General features: G+C 39.9%; 1 protein-coding gene across 2 annotated transcripts; it reads left to right on the top strand.

Moving 5' to 3' along the window:
* Window positions 1–3,725: 3,725 nt before the first annotated feature.
* Window positions 3,726–15,105, top strand: LOC125462519 (mesothelin-like protein). 2 transcript variants are annotated; one of them, XM_048552633.2, is made up of 11 exons: window positions 3,726–3,783; window positions 6,343–6,449; window positions 7,705–7,736; window positions 8,459–8,528; window positions 9,266–9,447; window positions 10,181–10,327; window positions 11,570–11,703; window positions 11,919–12,052; window positions 12,249–12,343; window positions 13,486–13,672; window positions 13,999–15,105. In XM_048552633.2, exons 2-11 carry the CDS (start codon window positions 6,392–6,394, stop codon window positions 14,085–14,087), a joined length of 1,128 nt encoding a protein of 375 aa, XP_048408590.1. In that variant the 5' UTR covers window positions 3,726–3,783; window positions 6,343–6,391; the 3' UTR covers window positions 14,088–15,105. The 2 variants fall into 2 exon arrangements, with proteins under 2 accessions (XP_048408590.1, XP_048408591.1); XM_048552634.2 differs by lacking the exon at window positions 3,726–3,783 and adding an exon at window positions 4,965–5,070.
* The last annotated feature ends 2,230 nt before the right edge of the window (window positions 15,106–17,335 follow it).

The raw sequence follows: 17,335 nt of genomic DNA, 5'->3' as shown, positions 1-17,335 counted from the left end.
TTTGCAGTGAACTTTGAACGGGAGAGGAAGATGTTTCTTGCAGTGATAAAGTTAGTTTCCAATCAACTTGAGAAATATGCATATTATTGATAAATTAATTAGCCAAGTGTGAAGTGTTAAATTTTAAGTAAAATAAAACTGGCACATAACTCTTAGTAAATAAGATTCTAAACTGAAGTGGTGTAACAGTAGATGCAGGAAGTGCAAATACATGAGTCACTGACTGCATGACTGAATAAGGTCATTACAGAAAACATTCCAAGAACTAGGATTTATTTCTAGAGGGATAGAATCATTAACATACATCCCACTTTAGACCAAACTTGGAGTAGTATGTACAGTCACCATATTATAAAAACAAAATAGAGGCGATGGAGAGGATGTAAATTGATGTAAAAGATGATACCAAAAGTGTAAGGCTGTGTCTACCTGGAGAGGAAGAATTGGTTGGATTTTCTCTCTTGAAAAGAGAAGGCTGTGAGATGACCTATTTAAAATTGTTAAAGCTTTTAATAGTTCAGAGATAAATTCCAAGATTTTAATGTGGCCAAAACCCAGCTGCATAAAGTTCAAAACAGGTCCAAGGAGATTTTTTGGGGAAGAGCAAAACCAGGGATCATCAAGATCAGATAAAGCAAGCAGCACATTTGAAACAAAAGTGGGGAGAATGTGAAATTCACTTCTGCGGAGAGGATGAGGTGAATTGTGTAGATGGATTTGAGGGAATGCTGGATAATCGTTATACAGAGTTGGGGATTGGATGTTGTTCCGATACAGTTAGACAAGAAAGAGCTGAAAGATGGCGGAACATTCATAATGGCAGGAACCAAATTAAACTGGATGATCTGTTTCTGTGCAGGGTATTCCACATAATTTTCCATACAAATAAATTGAAGCTTCTGCAATCACTTACTGGCCATTGAGATTCATAGGTATTATGCTGTAGGAATGGCACCAAGACATTTAACTCTATTAACTTAACTCCTCTATTTCCCTCATTACATGAAATATTTCCAAATTCCCTATTACAAAAGACCTCTCCTTGTTCATGGAAATTGTTTACATTCAGGTATGGAGCATAAATGTCAGACATACTGTACTGGAAGGAAATACCAGAGTGAATTAGGCACTAACCTTTCATAACAAAGGTCTAAATCAAAATCATCTTCTCAGGCTAGATGCTACAAGTTTGAGCTGTTTCAATGCTTAATTGCCATAAACATGATATAGATCTTCTTTATTGAAAGTTGTCTCATGTTGTTTTGTACATTGAGTGCATAGAGCAACTCAGTGTCCAAGATTCATTTGTAGGATCTGTGGGGGCAAAAGAACATATAAAAACGTGCCTTAAGATTATCATTCACAATTACCAAGATGGCTGAGTGATAGGGGCTAATGTTAGTCAGTTCATGACCTGATACATTCATCCACACAATAAGCATTGCTGCATTGGGATAGCTTCTAGAGCACAAAGAGCACTGTAATCTCTCATGTTGAAGGTTTTGAATTAAAATTCCAAGAAAGTTATCCTCGCGTTGGATTTACTAAATAAAGTCCCAATAAAATCTAGCATATGAGTTTTAGCCTTAATGTCCCCAGCAAGAATCCTAAAATTGAAGTAGTGCAGATCAGCATAATTATATTATGTTTTGACGTAAATTAATTAAGTTCCTAGCTCAATGACGGAAAATTCTGCGATCCTAGCCTTTAGAAAATAAATATTTTGGGTGGAACTCTGTAGGGGTTTCCAAGACAACAGAAGGGATTCCATTGACATCATTGTGGGCCAAGGAGTATGTAGAACACAAATGTTGGCATGATATCTTGTCAGAGTGGCATGTTACAAAAACAGAAATTGCTGAAAAGACTCAGCAGGCCTGGTAGCATTTTTGGAGAGAAATCAGAGTTCACGCTTTGGGTCCAGTGACCCTTCCTTAGAACTGAAGTACAGTCATTAAATCTGAAACGTTAACTCTCTCCACAGAAGCTGCCAGACCTGCTGAGCATTTGCAGTAATTTCTGTTTTCCTTTTTGACCACAAACATCTGCAGATCTTTAGGATTTTATTCAGAATGGCATGTTTCTGTGCTGTTCATTCAGTGTGACTCAATTTGATAGAAGTAAAGTAAATCAGTTGAGGAACTGATGAATGTTTTCTTACATGTTCTTGTTTATCTGTTAGAGAATCAGCTGTTTAACCTGATGCATAAAGAGGAGAGTGGTTATAAAAGTAAGGGTGACTAGAGAATGTGGAGAATGTATGTTTACATTCTTTGAATTGATTTGATGTGTCCCTATGTTGGACATTGAATATAAGAAACAGCTTCAAAACATGAACCAGCCCTTTAGATGACATATAAGCATCACTGATGTGTCAGAGTGCTTTCAAATACATGTGATGGATTACAGTCTCAGCCCTTTTTGGAATCATCCTAATAATCAGGTGCACATTGTAGATGATCGGTCTCAATTTAACCTTAAGAAAGACAGATCCTGAAGAAACTGAGTGAATCTAAAGGTCTCATCTATCTCTCCCCAGACGAATGGGGCAAGCTGCAAAAATTACTCTCCTCTAGGCTGTAGGAACTGCTGATGCTGTGGAATCTGAGATAACAAGGTATAGAGCTGGATGAACTCAGCAGGCCCAGCAGCATCAGAGGAGCAGGAAAGCTGCTTTCCTGCTCCTCCGATGCTGCTTGGCCTGATGTGTTCATCCAGCTCTACACCTTATCTCCTGGAGGTAGTCTTTTCAATGAGCTTCAGACAGATTACAAAAACTTTCTTATTACTATGGTTTGAGAATTTCTTCTCAGTAATGTACCTCCCTCCATTGAGCACTCAGAGATCTGTTTGTGTCTTCGCAGTACAGAAGATTGAGATAATGTAAGTTCTAATGAATAGGGAAGCTCATTAAAGACTGAACATGCTATTTGCAGTTGCTGGTGCAATCAATTGCAACATTAATAGATCTCAGAGTATAGAACACACAATCTTTTTCCAATAGAGAAATAAATTCTTAAATCCCAATATTGTTATAGTAAAATATTTGTGTTGCTCTTCCATAAATTTTTAAAGTAATATTTTCCTAACACTTGAAGTGGAAGACTACAGATTTAGTGAAATCTCTTTGTCTCAGATTGGGGGAGAATTATTATCACCGAACCCCAAAACTGTGAAAGTAATTTAAGTTAAGGCCAGAAACGTCAGCTTTTGTGCTCCTGAGACGCTGCTTGGCCTGCTGTGTTCATCCAGCTCCACACTTTGTTATCTCGGATTCTCCAGCATCTGCAGTTCCCATTATCTCTGCACCATTTCTGTGTTGTTGACGCGATATAACTCTATGTTCTTGGAAAAGTTTGAGTAAATGGTGAGTATTTTCTGGTATGTTCTGGTTGAAGGCCAGCTGCATCTTAACATGACACCTGGGCATGAGGTATGTGCTTTTTGTCATGGGAACTGGAGGGGAGAGCAGTAACAAAATAATGACGGCAGAGAACTGAATGTGGAGAATGTCAGTTTACGTTAACTGAATTAAGTTATTAGAGCTGTTGTTCTGTGGATGCTAAAACCACCCTTTCAGATGGTGTTGTTTGCATCATTTATGTACATGAACACTTTTGAAAGCAGGTAATGTTCTTAAAAGACGTAAGAACCACACCCAGACTTTTCATGAGAAGAATAGCCTTAAGAGGATGGCTGCAGCTATAAAATCCCAGAGGCTTGTTCATTCATTCAGTGCAGTGCTCAGCAGTTTTCACAAAAGACAGAAGACACATTTTCAAGGTATAGCTTTTATTTAAGATGGATAATCTTGGATGTGAAGGATAAGAATTTACTTGGAGAAAATGTTTCAAGATAACTTGAAAGGTTTTTATTTTACATTGATTGTTGCTGTGTAATATTATTTCAGTTTAATGCAAGCTTTACTATGACTGCGGATCTAGACTGTGGGTGAGTGAGATTGGTCTGCGCCAACAGAATCTGATCGATTTGTAAAGAATCAATGCCTAAGATATTGATGCAACAGTTTTTATTTCCCATTGACTTGGAAAGTACGGCCAAGGATTTTTAAATTTAAACTATGTTAAACCAATGACAAGATGAGGATATGAGTCTCCAAAAAGAATTTGAATGATTGTTTTGTGAATTTTCCAGTGAAAAAAGGTGAAAAATCAATTTTTGATTCATTTCAAGTCTATTTTGTTACGTTGGTGTGGACCAATTTCATACATTGAAATCTTTTAGCTAGCCTAGTTTGATCTTGTCTGACTACAGTGTGACTGTTGTATGGGATGGACATGCAGTATTTTATTTGGCAGAGTACAGAGAGAACAATCTGCTCAGGAGCTGGATATCAGCCTTTTTTTCCTGCACTTATTTCAGCCAGAGCTGAATGTATAAAGCGGGAAAGACACCTTTATCTCATTTATTCTCTGTGATGGGACATTGGGGCACATCCCTGACTGCCCTGGGTCTGAGTGGATTCATGGGCCATTTCCTAGAGCAGCTGACAGTCAACAAAATTGATATGTGTCTGGAGACGCATTCAGACTAGATTGGATGAAGGTGGTAGGTTTTCTTCCCTCAAGATCATGGTGTTTTTACCAGTTTTTGATGATAAGCTGTTCTGGTCACCATTATGGAAACCAAATTTAAATTCCAGATTTATTAACTCCATTTAAATTCCACCAGCTGCCATGATGGGATTTGATCCCATTGTCCCCAGAGGATTAACCTCACTGTGATATTAAAGCTATTTCCTTGGTATGGGATGTTTTTGTTCTTTGTGGGTTTGCCCGTCTCGAATTACTGTGGAGGAGGTGATGACTCATCACCTTCTTGAACTGCCACAATCCTTGTAATATAGGTGCACTGGTCAGGAAGGAATTGCAGGAGTTTGATCCATTGAAGGCAGAGCAGTTGAACTGCAAGGCAGGAGAGTGTGTGACTTGGAAGGGAATTTGCAAGTGGTGGAGTTTGCCCACAGCTTGTTGCCTTTCTACCTCCTTCAGGCAGTACAACTTATGGACTCAGAACATGCTGTACCAGAAGGCTCTGAGTTTACTTCAGGTAGTTTGTCCTTCTTTCAGCATCAGAACTTCAATCAAAAAAAGTCATTTTAAGATCACCTCTGAACGAATATCAACTGCTTTATTCTGCAGTTCATGTAGTATTTTAAATTTTCATCTTGCATTTGCAGGTTTCTTCTTGTCAAACAACAATGTTGAATTAAAGGCCAACTGATTGGTTCAGTTGTTTAAAATTAGCTTAACCTCATGAGTGTGATGGAAGTAGAAAAATTCTTTTGATTATTCATTGGATATGGGCGTCACTGGCCATGCCAGCATTTGTTGCCCATCCCTAATTGCCCAGAGGGCAGTTAAGAGTCATCCACATTGCTGTGAGACTGGAGGCACGTATAGGTCAGACCAACTAAGGGAGGTTGTGTCCTTCTCTGGAACTGGGTGGGTTTTCCCACAATGGTTTTGTGGTCAGCATAGACTTTGAACACCAGATTTTTTTGTTCTTCCCAAATTTGAATTCAAATTTCACAATCTGCCACTGCAGGTTTCAAACCTAGGTCCCTGAAACAATACCTGACCTAAGAGTTTAGTGATTATACCACTATGCTATGACTTCCCCTTAATTGATCATTAAGGCCCACAAACCTCCAACGATTAGAAAACTTGCAGCAATATAGGCTGGACTTGCAGGGTGGAACCACACAGAATTCCCAATGCAGTTGACTCTGTGGGATTTTACCAGGAAATTGGAACTTACGCTGTCTAATTCCCTTGCTTCTGGATCCGATTGAGAAACCTCCTTTTAAGTCAGAGAATTCAGAGGCTTCCGACTCAGTTTGTGTATAAAAATTATTCAATAAGGAGGCAAGGTATCTTTTTCCAAAAACATACCTTATTTATAATATTTTCTAAACATGATTACTGCAATTGAACGTTATAAGATTTGCAAACAAATTCAACTTGTAAAGGTCTTCCAAATTAGAAAAAAATCCACATCCAGTATGCGACCAGAGGCTGAAAAACATTTCAAATTGCAAATTATAGGTAATATCAACAAAACTGGAAGTAATGTGTGATTGCACTACCAACTGTACCTTTTTCCAATACAGTGTGGGAGCTCAGCACTGACAGCACCTTTCCTCAATGCCATGTGATAACTCAACAACTGTACTTAAAGGAAACAGATAGTATAGCAAACATTCAAGCTTGGGGTCCACTAGTTTCTCTTCGGCCATGCTTTATCTCTGCCTGTGGAAAATGTGGACGTTGCTACATCACCATACATATGCTAATCGTGACCTTTATTCCCTTTTTACAGGAAAGTCCAACTTGTTTCTGGTCTTAAAAAGTTTCACAGTTGACCAGATATGATGGCAGTGTCCAATTGCACCCCTCCAATGAAGTTTGTAACGCTCATTGTCATTGGTAGGTTAATGCTGTTAATTGCTATTGTTCAACTCCAGAACCTATCTGTGGCCTAAGTCAGGTCACAAGTGTGAAAAGCCAGGGAAATAAAATCAATGCATTTTTGGACTACGTTGGCTTCACAGAGCAGATGTCCTTAACTGTGTAGTCAGCTGCAGATGAAATGGCCTGTTACTCAATGTGTTTGAATTATATTTTGTATTCAGCTGGCTGAAGAAGTCTTGCACTTTGAATTCAGTACTGCTAACAAAAACCTCTAATCAGAATTCAGGTCTATCTTCTGAGCAATTTAACTTCTGGAATTCTATTTCATAGATCTTCTGTATATATTGGAGTGCTAATTGGTGCAGGATTCTCTCACTAATCTCTTAATGTCTCACAATAGAAGATTTCTGAGGAAGAATGTGTTAAATAAGAAGTAGCACTATTCATCTAATTGTATAGCATATTGTTGAAGCATTCTGTTGCTTTTTAATAGCTTCATACTGTAATGATTCACTGTGGGTATTGCAATGGGACTGCTCCATACAGTGGCAGGTATATTTTGATATGATTTATTGTCATGTGTAACCTGATAAGAATTGTTTCGAACCATAATCAAACAAATCATACATAAAAACATAGAAAATAGGAGCAGGTGGAGGCCATTCAGCCCTTTGAGTCTGCTCCGCCATTCTTCATGATCATGGCTGATCATTCAACTTGATAGCCTAATCCTGCTTTCTCTCCATAAACTTTGATCCCATTTGCCCCAAGTGCTATGTCTAGTCACCTCTTGAACACACTCAATGTTTTGGTATCAATTACTTCCTGTGATAATGAATTCCATAGGCTCACCATTGTTTGGGTGAAGAATTGTCCCTTTACCTCTATCCTAAATTGTCTATCCCAAGTCCTCATACTGTGACCCTGGTTCTGGACACACCCACCATCATGAACTTCCTCCCTGCATCTACCCTGCCTAGTCCTGTTAGAATTTTATGAGTCTCTATGAGACTGTCCCCTCATTCATCTGAACTCCTTACATCAATACTCTACTTCAGTTGGAGTTTGATTCACACAATGACTTCTGTGATAATCAACATTCAGCTGCTCATGTTTTGGGTTCAGGGATCTGAAACAGTTTCTCTTCTTCTTTGACTTGTTTGTTTATGAGCTATAAGACGTTGTACTGAGATATGAAGTGTGTACGTTTTGATGAACAAATGATCTGTAGAACTTTCCTTTAACAGATTATTCTGATATTTCCTTTTAGGTTACTTTCTGACTATTTTGAATGCTGAGCCGGTAAGTTGAATTTTATATCTTCTCTTGCACATTGTTGAAAATACAATTCAGTGATAAACTAGAGGTCACAATCATTCCTAGATCAGTCTGGTTTAAAGTATTGTATAATTATTAAGGCAAAGTTTCAGAAGGGCAAATTTGATAAGAACAGTGAGATTGTGAGAAATTGACCTGTGTTTTGTTTTATTAATGTTTAAAAAACAGCAGTAACCAATGAATAATTGCAGAGGCCGTTCACATCACACATTCCTCATTTTGTGTAAAATAATTATAGAGTTCCTAGAGAGTGGAGGCAGGTCATTCGGCCCATCAAGTCCAAACCGACCCTCTGAGGAGCACCCCACCCGGACCCAACCCCACCCCTGTATCTCCGCATTTCCCATGGCGAACCCATCTAACTGCAAACCCCTGGACAATATGGGACAATTTAGCTGGGATGATCCGCCCTAACCTGCACATCTTTGGACTGTAAGAGGAAACCAGAGCACCAGAAGAAATCTTTGCAGACATGGTGGGGGGGTATGTGCAGACTCCAAGCAAACAGTCAGCTGTGGGTGGAACCAAACCTGGTTCCTTGGTGCTATGAGGCAGTACTGAGCTAACCACTGAGTCACTGTCAGCCAGCCTTTAAATCAAGCTATATGGCTATTGAGTTAATTACATGTTTAAAACGTATGATATAAATAAATGTAGGAGTGAATATCTTGTTTGGCCCTCCACAGGCTCTTGGTGAGAAAGGATCCCAAGGACTCAGGCAGATATTATTAAGAAGACGAGTGAAACGTGCCACTGGTGAGTAATAAGCAATGAGGCAAACTCTTTAGTGATGTAGATCTGTGTAACATCATCTGACTCTGACCCGTTCCTGCTCATTGACTGTTGTAACCCTCATCCATGCCACAATTTTCTCCTGGCTTCTCTTCTGCAATGCCTTTCTGGTCAGCTTCCCATCTTCCACTCACCATGCTTTTCTGTCCATCCAAAGCTATGCTGCTCGTATCCAAATTAGTAACAAGTCCTGTTTATGCATCGACATGGTTCTCACTGGCCATACGTAGATTTTCGGATGGATACTGCCTCCTTTTGTTTCTTTAAACATTTCTCTGTGTTCTTACACCTCCCTATCATTGTAGCTACTTCTAGACCACAAGGTTATCTGTGTGTGTCCAACACTGACGTCTTGAGCAATCCCAATTTTAATTGCTTGACTGTGGGCAGCAATATTATTAAGACTCTAAAATCTGGAATTGCCTCTTTAAACTTCTCGGCCTGCATGCCCTTCTGTCTTCCTTTATGGCAGTCTTTGCATCCCACATTAATGACCAAACCTTTGGTCGTCATTTTTAAATGTCACCTCATGTGGCACGTTGTCAGATTATCTTGCGAACCTGCAACATGTTGTGTCCTACGCCTCAGGCTCAGTGTTCCATTCCCAGCAAAGTTCGGCAGTATGTTCCGCGTTGTAACAATTTCATTCTACAAATCGGCATCTGCATGTGTCTAATGCAAATGTGTTTGTGTGCTTGCAGATTGTACCGAAGGCTTCATTACAAAGGATATGACCGACAATACATTGTTACCCGCAATTTATCCGACTGAACAGTTAGATGCCTGTTTGAACAACAGTGTGCTGCTTGCAAACCTTACTGAACTGGGACATATAGCTTTCAGCAGAGATCAGCTTCTTGTTCTAAAAAGGAAATTGGATGGGGTAAGGTTGATTCATTTGGAGATATATTCTTCCTAGGATGAATACTTCTAGTATACAATATAACTGATGGCAAAGAGTCATCTATGTATAGGATAGCACAGAAACTACACAGATTCAGGCCATTCAGCCCCATCAGTCCATGGTGATGTTTATGCTCCATTCAAGCCTTCCTCACATTTTTCCTCGTCTAAATTTGTCATTGCCACCCTCTAATCTCTTCTACCATACACTTTTGTCTAGATTCTCGACATATTACTTGCTTCAACATGTAGCTCATTTTGTTAAGTCTAAGGATGTTGAATAAATGCAGCCTTTCAAATCTTGGTGCACGTCATGAAAGATTAGATTGTAGTTTTTGAGACGTTTGAATTGCTTGAGTCAATTACACCCCTAGGCTGCAGAGGCAGGTGGCCAAATTTCAAGTGAATTTAACCTGTAAGATTCCCAACCTTCAGAGAAACATGTATGACAGGAGATGAAGGGTGTGAACTGAGCAATTGGACAAGACATGATGGGGTCTCCAATATAAAATTGTCCTGATGAGCATGACCCACAGCAAGGGCCCAACTGGTGGTGCACAGTCCCACCATTAGCCTTCCATTGCTGTGTAGCTATAGGGAGATACCCATAGCCGTTACACAGTCTCTAGGAGATCCACAGTTTATAAACATAGTTTTGACATCCTGTGCACTTTAATCTGACTGAATATATATTTTTTGATGTTTTGGAACAGCTATACACAAGTGGACTGCCTGAAGAACGGATACAACAGCTGGGATTCATTATTACTGTGTACGGTCCTGAAGAGATCAGCATGTGGAACATAACGAATGCCGATACCCTTGCACTTGTTCTAAGGAATAGCCCAAATTTGAACACGGTATGGATTAGCAGCAAGCTTGTGATTGTGTGATCCCATCAAAGAGCATGTGTTGTACCCTGAATTCAAATATTGTTTGGGTTGTGATGGATGATAAGAAATACTAGGGATAAAATGGAACCTTATTGCTACCTGTGATGTGGCAATGCATTTGTCATCAGACAGTTTAAAAATGCTCTTTGAACTAAAAGAAACACAGTATTCATCCATGTGACATTGCAGATGGAAATCAGTCATAGCAAGGTCATTAAATGAAGAGTATATGGAGAGAATCCCTTCGACAAAGATATGATTCTGACAAGAAGAACTTTGATGGTAGTAACATTACTGAGTGAAGCAAACATAGAGCAACTCAATCAGAACCTAAAGGCACTTCAGTTGTTACTTTCTGTTACATTTCAGTGAGAATCATAGAGTAAGAGAATTATCTCAGTGCAGAAAGAGACCCACTGTGTCAGTGCTGAGCTTCTGCAGGAGCAGCTCAGCTATTCCCACTCATCACCATCATCATATCGATGCAAATTCTCTTTAGATGACACAGCCATTTTGTTTTGAAAGCTTTAATTGTTTCTGTTTCCACTGTATTCTCCGACAATGAATTCTCAAGCTGTAAATAAAACAAAGAACTGCGGATGCTAGAAATCTGAAACGAAAACAAAAATTGCTGGTGAAATTCAGCAGGTCTAGCAGTACTTGTGGAAAGAAAGCAACGAGTTAACAATTCAAACCTGGTGACTCTTCATCAAAACTGTTTTGCCGGCAATTTATGTTTTTGAATTCTTGATTCGCTTATTTTGTAGGTTATTTTTCCTTGTGTTACCTTTGGGTTTTCTTGGTCCTTTAGTTTAAGTTGGTATCCATTGGTTCTTGACCATTGCACCAAAGGAAGTGGTTTCTCCCCGTTTATTCTATGCAGTCTTTGAACATCTCTGTCTGATCGCCTCTCAATCTTTTTTGAGAGGACTTGTTTTGGCTTCAGCAACCTACCCATCAGAACTGAAATTCCTCATTGCTGTGGCCATTCTCATAAATCTTTCCGGTGCCTCTGCACCCATGCTGTTGATACTGATATGGATTCCTAGTAAACTTATCTTGTATTTTCTCCTGCATAAGTAGTTAAGCTCGCACATGTTTTACCAAGCAAAAAAGTGAAAAGAATGGATACATAATCAGACAACATTCCGAATTTATAGTATATATGGGGCAAAAAATAGTAATCGGAACTTTTCTCTTTCATTTTAGACCAAAGCAATTATTGCAAATTATCTGCAAAGATCTGGGCCACTAAATGCCACTGCATTGGATGCCATTGGCGGTCCATTACTGTGTACTCTGCGTGAAGAGAACCTCAGGACCATCTTTCCCGGTGAACTGAAGTGAGTGTCAGATTCTCTAAAGTTATCCTGCGACTCTACTCTCCTACTCTCTATTTGACATAGTTGTGACATTACAAACCTGCAAAGGAATATTTTGTGAACAGGGACATTTGCTTAATTGAGGGAAAATTAAAAGATGACCTTGTCATTGAGCACAGACTACCTGCATCATCTAAGTGTAAATGTTAACAAAAAGCGTTACCACTCTGTTGCAGGAAAGCCAAACCACTGAATATTTCCACATGTACCCAGGCGAAGAAAGACATTCTTTTTGGGATCGCTAAAGTTGCGTTCCAGGATCTTGCTGGTGATCCTAAAGCCTATTTTAACAAACTCAAGCCATATATTGGTAAGCTATATTACAATCTGCTTTGATGATTATTTGAAAAAATATGCACATCAATTAATTTTCAGTTCATTACCATCTTTAACCAAGCAAGTTTATTATTAATACGAAATGAATTAAATCTGCCATTTCACTCTATTTTTATGAAGAATTGTTGTCGAGAAATAGTGAGCTGATAGTTCTTTCCAATCTCTAAAAGGTGGTGCACAAGTGTCTGATTTACAGAGTTTAGCTGTTGGCAACATCAACATGGACTTTGAGACATTCAGCCGCCTCAATCCAGTGGAAGTAGAAGTGAGTATCAGTGGAGGCCTGCACCAACATCCAGCTCTTTAACACCTCACACAGAAACCCGATATTAGATACGGCGCCCAGAAACAGGAATTCATACACTCCAGTCCGTGTTAATCACCACAGGTCACCTCCTTTCTGCACAACTGCTGTATTTATGAGACCTTGCCTAGACCAGAGACCACATCTGAACATCATGATCTCAGCTGTGAAGGAAAGGGAACCATGAAGTTCACCTCACTTCATCCAGGCTTAAAGTGAGACTGAGGTGCTCTGGGACTGGGGTGCACTTGGTCTGGTTGACTGCTAATAAATGAAAAATGCCATAATAAGCATTTTAGTTGTCATTCATTTCCATGTGTGTAATGGAACTGAAATGTTGCAGGGTCAAGTACAGACAGCTGGTTCACTACCACCCCGTTGTGTTAGTTTCGAAGAGCATGGTGGCTCAGTGGTTAGCACTGCTGCCTCACAACATCAGGCACATGGGCTTGATTCCAGCCTCAGGCAACTGTGTGGAGTTTGCACATTCTCTCCGTGTCTGCGTGGGTTTCCATTGTGTGCTCCAGTTTCCTTTTACAGTCCAAAGATGTGCAGGTTAGGTGGGTTGGCCATGCTAAAATGGCCATGCTAAATTGCCCATAGTGTTCAGGGATAGGTACATTAGGTGGATTCGACATGAGAAATGCAGGGTTACAGTGAAAGGACAGGGGGATGTGTCTGGTTGGGATGCTGTTTGGAGGAGTAGTGTGGACTTGTTAGGCCCAAAGGTATGTTCCACACTGTAGGTGCTCCATATATAAACGTCTGATGCTTCAAATTAAAAAGACAATTTATGGCTCTGTTCGGTTAGAGCTACACAGCTTGAGTTGATTGGAGGGAGTGATATCAGAAGTGGCATTAAATCCATTGACAGAATGGAAGGACTCAATGTTGAAGAAGACACCTTGTTAACACGTATTATTAGATTGGTTTGTTGGATGAAGGGTTCTGGAAACATTTGGGATAAATATTTGCTCGTGTTATTACATTCTGTTTCCACATTGCTTTTGTACCTGATTGTTCTTGAATCATTTCAGAAAGAATGTGGAAGGAAGAGTGAGGACAATGTTGTCATTGTATTGTGGCTTTTCCATATCTTACAGAAACTCACCGCCGAGAACATTCGAGATCTGCTCGGAATTAACCTGAATTCCCTTAAAGAAAATGAAAATCATGAAATAGTGCGGCGTTGGGTTAACACACACTCAGTGGCCGAGGTGATGAGTCTGGGAATTGGCCTCAGAGGTGGGATATCACCAGCTGGGCTTGGGAATCTTTCCATTTCGCCATGTAAGTGGTATTTTATAGTTATTAATGCACTGAAATATTTTATTTGCAAGCTGTGCTGTCCTTGAAAATACTGATGTATGCTTAAGCATTTAATCTACACAGAGTCACTATGAATTCCATCATGGTGCCCCAAAACCAGTTAACATCATATATCACTGAGTCTAACTGGAAGAGTGTAACAATGTCGTGTTAAAGAAAATGCAAGTTTGAAAACTGCACTTGCATGACGTAATGTTTGTGAAAGATGCCCATTCATGAAAGTCAAAGAATACTTTGGAGGATAATTATTATTGGTCTATTTCTAATCATTTCATTTTATTTTCCAGTGCCTGGTTCTGCTTCAGTCAGCAGCTACAGTCTCCTGCTCTCCACATGCATCACTGTGTTCGGAATTGCTTTGCAATATCATTCATAAACTGTGATTGTGCTGCCTACTGTATGAAATGGAAGGAACTATGTATCCCAGCATCACATGAAGGAAATTGAAGAAGGTTGACAAGCACAGCACAGATTGAACTCTATTTATAATTTTGAAATGACTTTAAACTAGCTTTCTAGACATGGTGCTGTTGAATTGTAAAACAAAATAATTTAGGGCAACACCCTGACTGTTGCTGAAATGACAGTAATCCAAAAGCAGTCAATAAAGATATATCTAATTACTGCCCACCAAATCTCACGGAAATATTAATGAATTTTCTTATCATGGATTCCTTGTAGAGTGAAAGGTGGCAGAAATTTGGAATTCTCTTCGGCAAACAGCATTAAATGCCAGATGAATAGTTCATTCTAGATACGTTTTTGCTCAGCAACGATGTTAAGAGTTAAGGGACAAAGGTGGGAATTTTGAATTATGTTGCAGATTAACTATAACCTCATTCAACAGCTGACCAGACTCCAAAAGGTTACTCCTGTATCAATAGCCCTATGTTCCTAATGAAGACACTACTTAAAGTTCAAAAGGCTTTTCTTAGTGAATGTTTTTATAACAAAGTTCCTCTATTGGTTGGCTTGATTGTAATGTAACCAGTAGCTGAGCAAGACTCACATTATGAGTGTAAAAGCCAGTAGGGCTCAGGAATGGGCAGAGGTGAGGCGTACGATTTGTGCTCCTGAGATGCTACTTGGCCTGCTGTGTTCATCCAGCTCCACACTTTGTTATCTTGGATTCTCCAGCATCTGCAGTTCCCATTATCACTCATACGATTTCAGTGCCTTTTCTTGGATGAGAACGGAACATGAAAGCTCTCAGGCTCAAGTTGCCATTCTCTCCCAATTCTCTAATCCACTAGTTGACACCTTCATTGGAACCCGGACATGTGCAGAGCTGACACTGACTTCAATCAGCTCAGGGCCTTACTTTCTCAGATTCTGCCTCTGGTCTCGAGTGCCTCCCCGACCACCTCCTCCACCCTACCCCCACCCCCACTTTCAGCCCCTCCCCCACCCCCTCCGCCAGCCCTGCGTCATGGAACTGATAACATTCATGACAAAAAATGGCGAGCAGAGAAAAACGCTGGCAGACATTGCTGTCTGTGTTGCATTTAATGCTGAGTCAGCAAGAATACAGGTCATCAAATTGGAAAAGAGTGTGTTTGAAATTGCCATATGATTTGTTTGTCTTCTATGTTAAACAATAGTTATTGTCTTTAACCATACATATTTATATGGTTTGCTGTTTTACCCAGAATGTATGTGATACACATTTGTTCTTTTTGTCTTAATATATTTGATAAATAACTTTTATGTATATTTTCAATAAAAAAAGCAATTGAATTGTTCATGGGGTTTGGCCAATCCTGTTGTACAGGTGGATGATCTGGAACTGGTCACTATTTTACTCTGATCCACACTCCAGAACTTTACTAGACATCCTCGTTAGGTTAAACTCAGAGACATTGCAGTTTAGAGTCTAAAAGGGCCTTAAGGTTCCTCCATAGAGAATGCTGGATCAACTGTTAATTTTAAATCTGGGATGTGTATTTTTGTTAGACACAGGTTTTAATGGGTACAGATTGTAGTGATTAGAACCTGGTGGATCTTGTTGAGTATGAGATCCTTTGTTGGTGCTGTTAACTAGGGCCAATCAGGGATCCCTTGTTCAGAGATCTAAACAGTGGATTCAGAGTCTCCTGACTTCAGGGACTGACAGTGAGTTGGCTGATCACAGCATCGAGGGCCGAAGGGCCTGTACTGTGCGGTAATGTTCTATGTTCTATGTTCAGTGTACTGTGCATGTGTAAATAAACCGTGGCTTGGTGATGGGATACCAAGGTCTGTGCAGTTATTTCATGGACCAAAGGCAGTTATGTGGGGGTAGGCCACAGATCAGCCATGAATTCATAGAATGCCAGGACAGACACAAGGTGCTGAATGGCCTCCTCCTGTTCCAATATTTCCTAAATTTCCACATTAATTGAGAAGATTTTTCATTATTAGCCATTTTTCAAAGCACCATCTCACACATTTACAGATTTATTGAACTCAGTTTTACAGCTTGATCTCCTGAACCCTGGGAAATAATTCCACTATCATAACCTCAACACGACTTTAGGCTTTTATGTATGACTTTAGGATGAATACTGGGGAGGGCCAGAGATAATGGGAGCTGCGGATGCTGGAGAATCCAAGGTAACAAAGTGTGGAGCTGGATGAACACAGCAGGCCAAGCAGCATCTCAGGAGCACAAAAGCAGATGTTTCAGGCCTAGACCCTAGGCCCGAAATGTCAGCTTTTGAGCTCCTAAGATGCTGCTTGGCCTGCTGTGTTCATCTAGCTCCACACTTTGTTATACTGGGGAGGGCCATTCTGTTTATTTATAGGCATAATCATTGACTGAGCATCCAGTGTTCCAGGATGGAAAATTCCAGTCCTCTGAGTGAAGCAAGTTCTCCTGGTCTCCTATGAAATGTCTGATCCCATATCTTGAGGCTATGACCTGAGTTCTGGACTCTCCAATCATGGAAAACAAGTTTTGAAACTCTATCAAGTTGTCTAAGAATTTTATACATTGTAATTATATCATAATGTATTATATTTTAAAAATCTAGGCCCATTCTACTTATTCTGTCCTCATTGGTTCCTGAGATAAGAGACAGATATCTAGTCAGATGAACTTTTGTTGCATCTCATTCAGGGCAAGCGTAGGTAAGTTCACAATACGCCAGCTCCATATAGCTCCATCAATAGTTCCTTTCACTTATTTTCCACATCCTTTTGTCTTATTAATTCTTTGTGCACCTTTGCACTTTGCAATTCGTACAAAAGGGCCCCCAAACCATCAGAATGCAACCATTTTTGAAAACATCTCCACCTATTAACACAGAAAGTGCTGGAGAAACTCAGGTCTGGCAGCATCTGTAGAGAAAGAAACACTGAAAGGTTAAGAGAGCGGGGGCTTTTTTCTTCAGAATGACGAAGGATGAGAGGGGACTTGATAGAGGTGGACAAAATGATCAGAAGTATAGATAGAGTGGACAGCCAGAGACTGTCTGGGGTGGAGGTAGCTATTACAAGGGGGCATAGTTTTATAGTGAGTGGAGGTAGATATAGGGGAGACATCAGAGGTAGGTTCTTTACTCAGAGAGTGGTAGGAGCATGGAATGCATTGCTAGAGAGGGCAGTGAAGTTGGCCTCAGTAGGGGCATTTAAGTGGCTATTAGA

This window comes from Stegostoma tigrinum, chromosome 23 (genome assembly GCF_030684315.1).
Source record: "Stegostoma tigrinum isolate sSteTig4 chromosome 23, sSteTig4.hap1, whole genome shotgun sequence".
NCBI classification, from domain to species: domain Eukaryota; kingdom Metazoa; phylum Chordata; class Chondrichthyes; order Orectolobiformes; family Stegostomatidae; genus Stegostoma; species Stegostoma tigrinum.
Note: the sequence above shows the minus strand (reverse complement) of the source record. Positions and strands in the feature narration are given on the sequence as shown.

Excerpts from the sequence above, each read along its gene's own strand:
- LOC125462519 (XM_048552633.2), top strand. The coding sequence starts at position 6,392 with ATGATGGCAGTGTCCAATTGCACCCCTCCAATGAAGTTTGTAACGCTC. Across the intron at positions 6,450-7,704 it reads TGTAACGCTCATTGTCATTG|GTTACTTTCTGACTATTTTG; the intron begins GTAGGTTAATGC and ends ATTTCCTTTTAG. Across the intron at positions 11,704-11,918 it reads ATCTTTCCCGGTGAACTGAA|GAAAGCCAAACCACTGAATA; the intron begins GTGAGTGTCAGA and ends ACTCTGTTGCAG.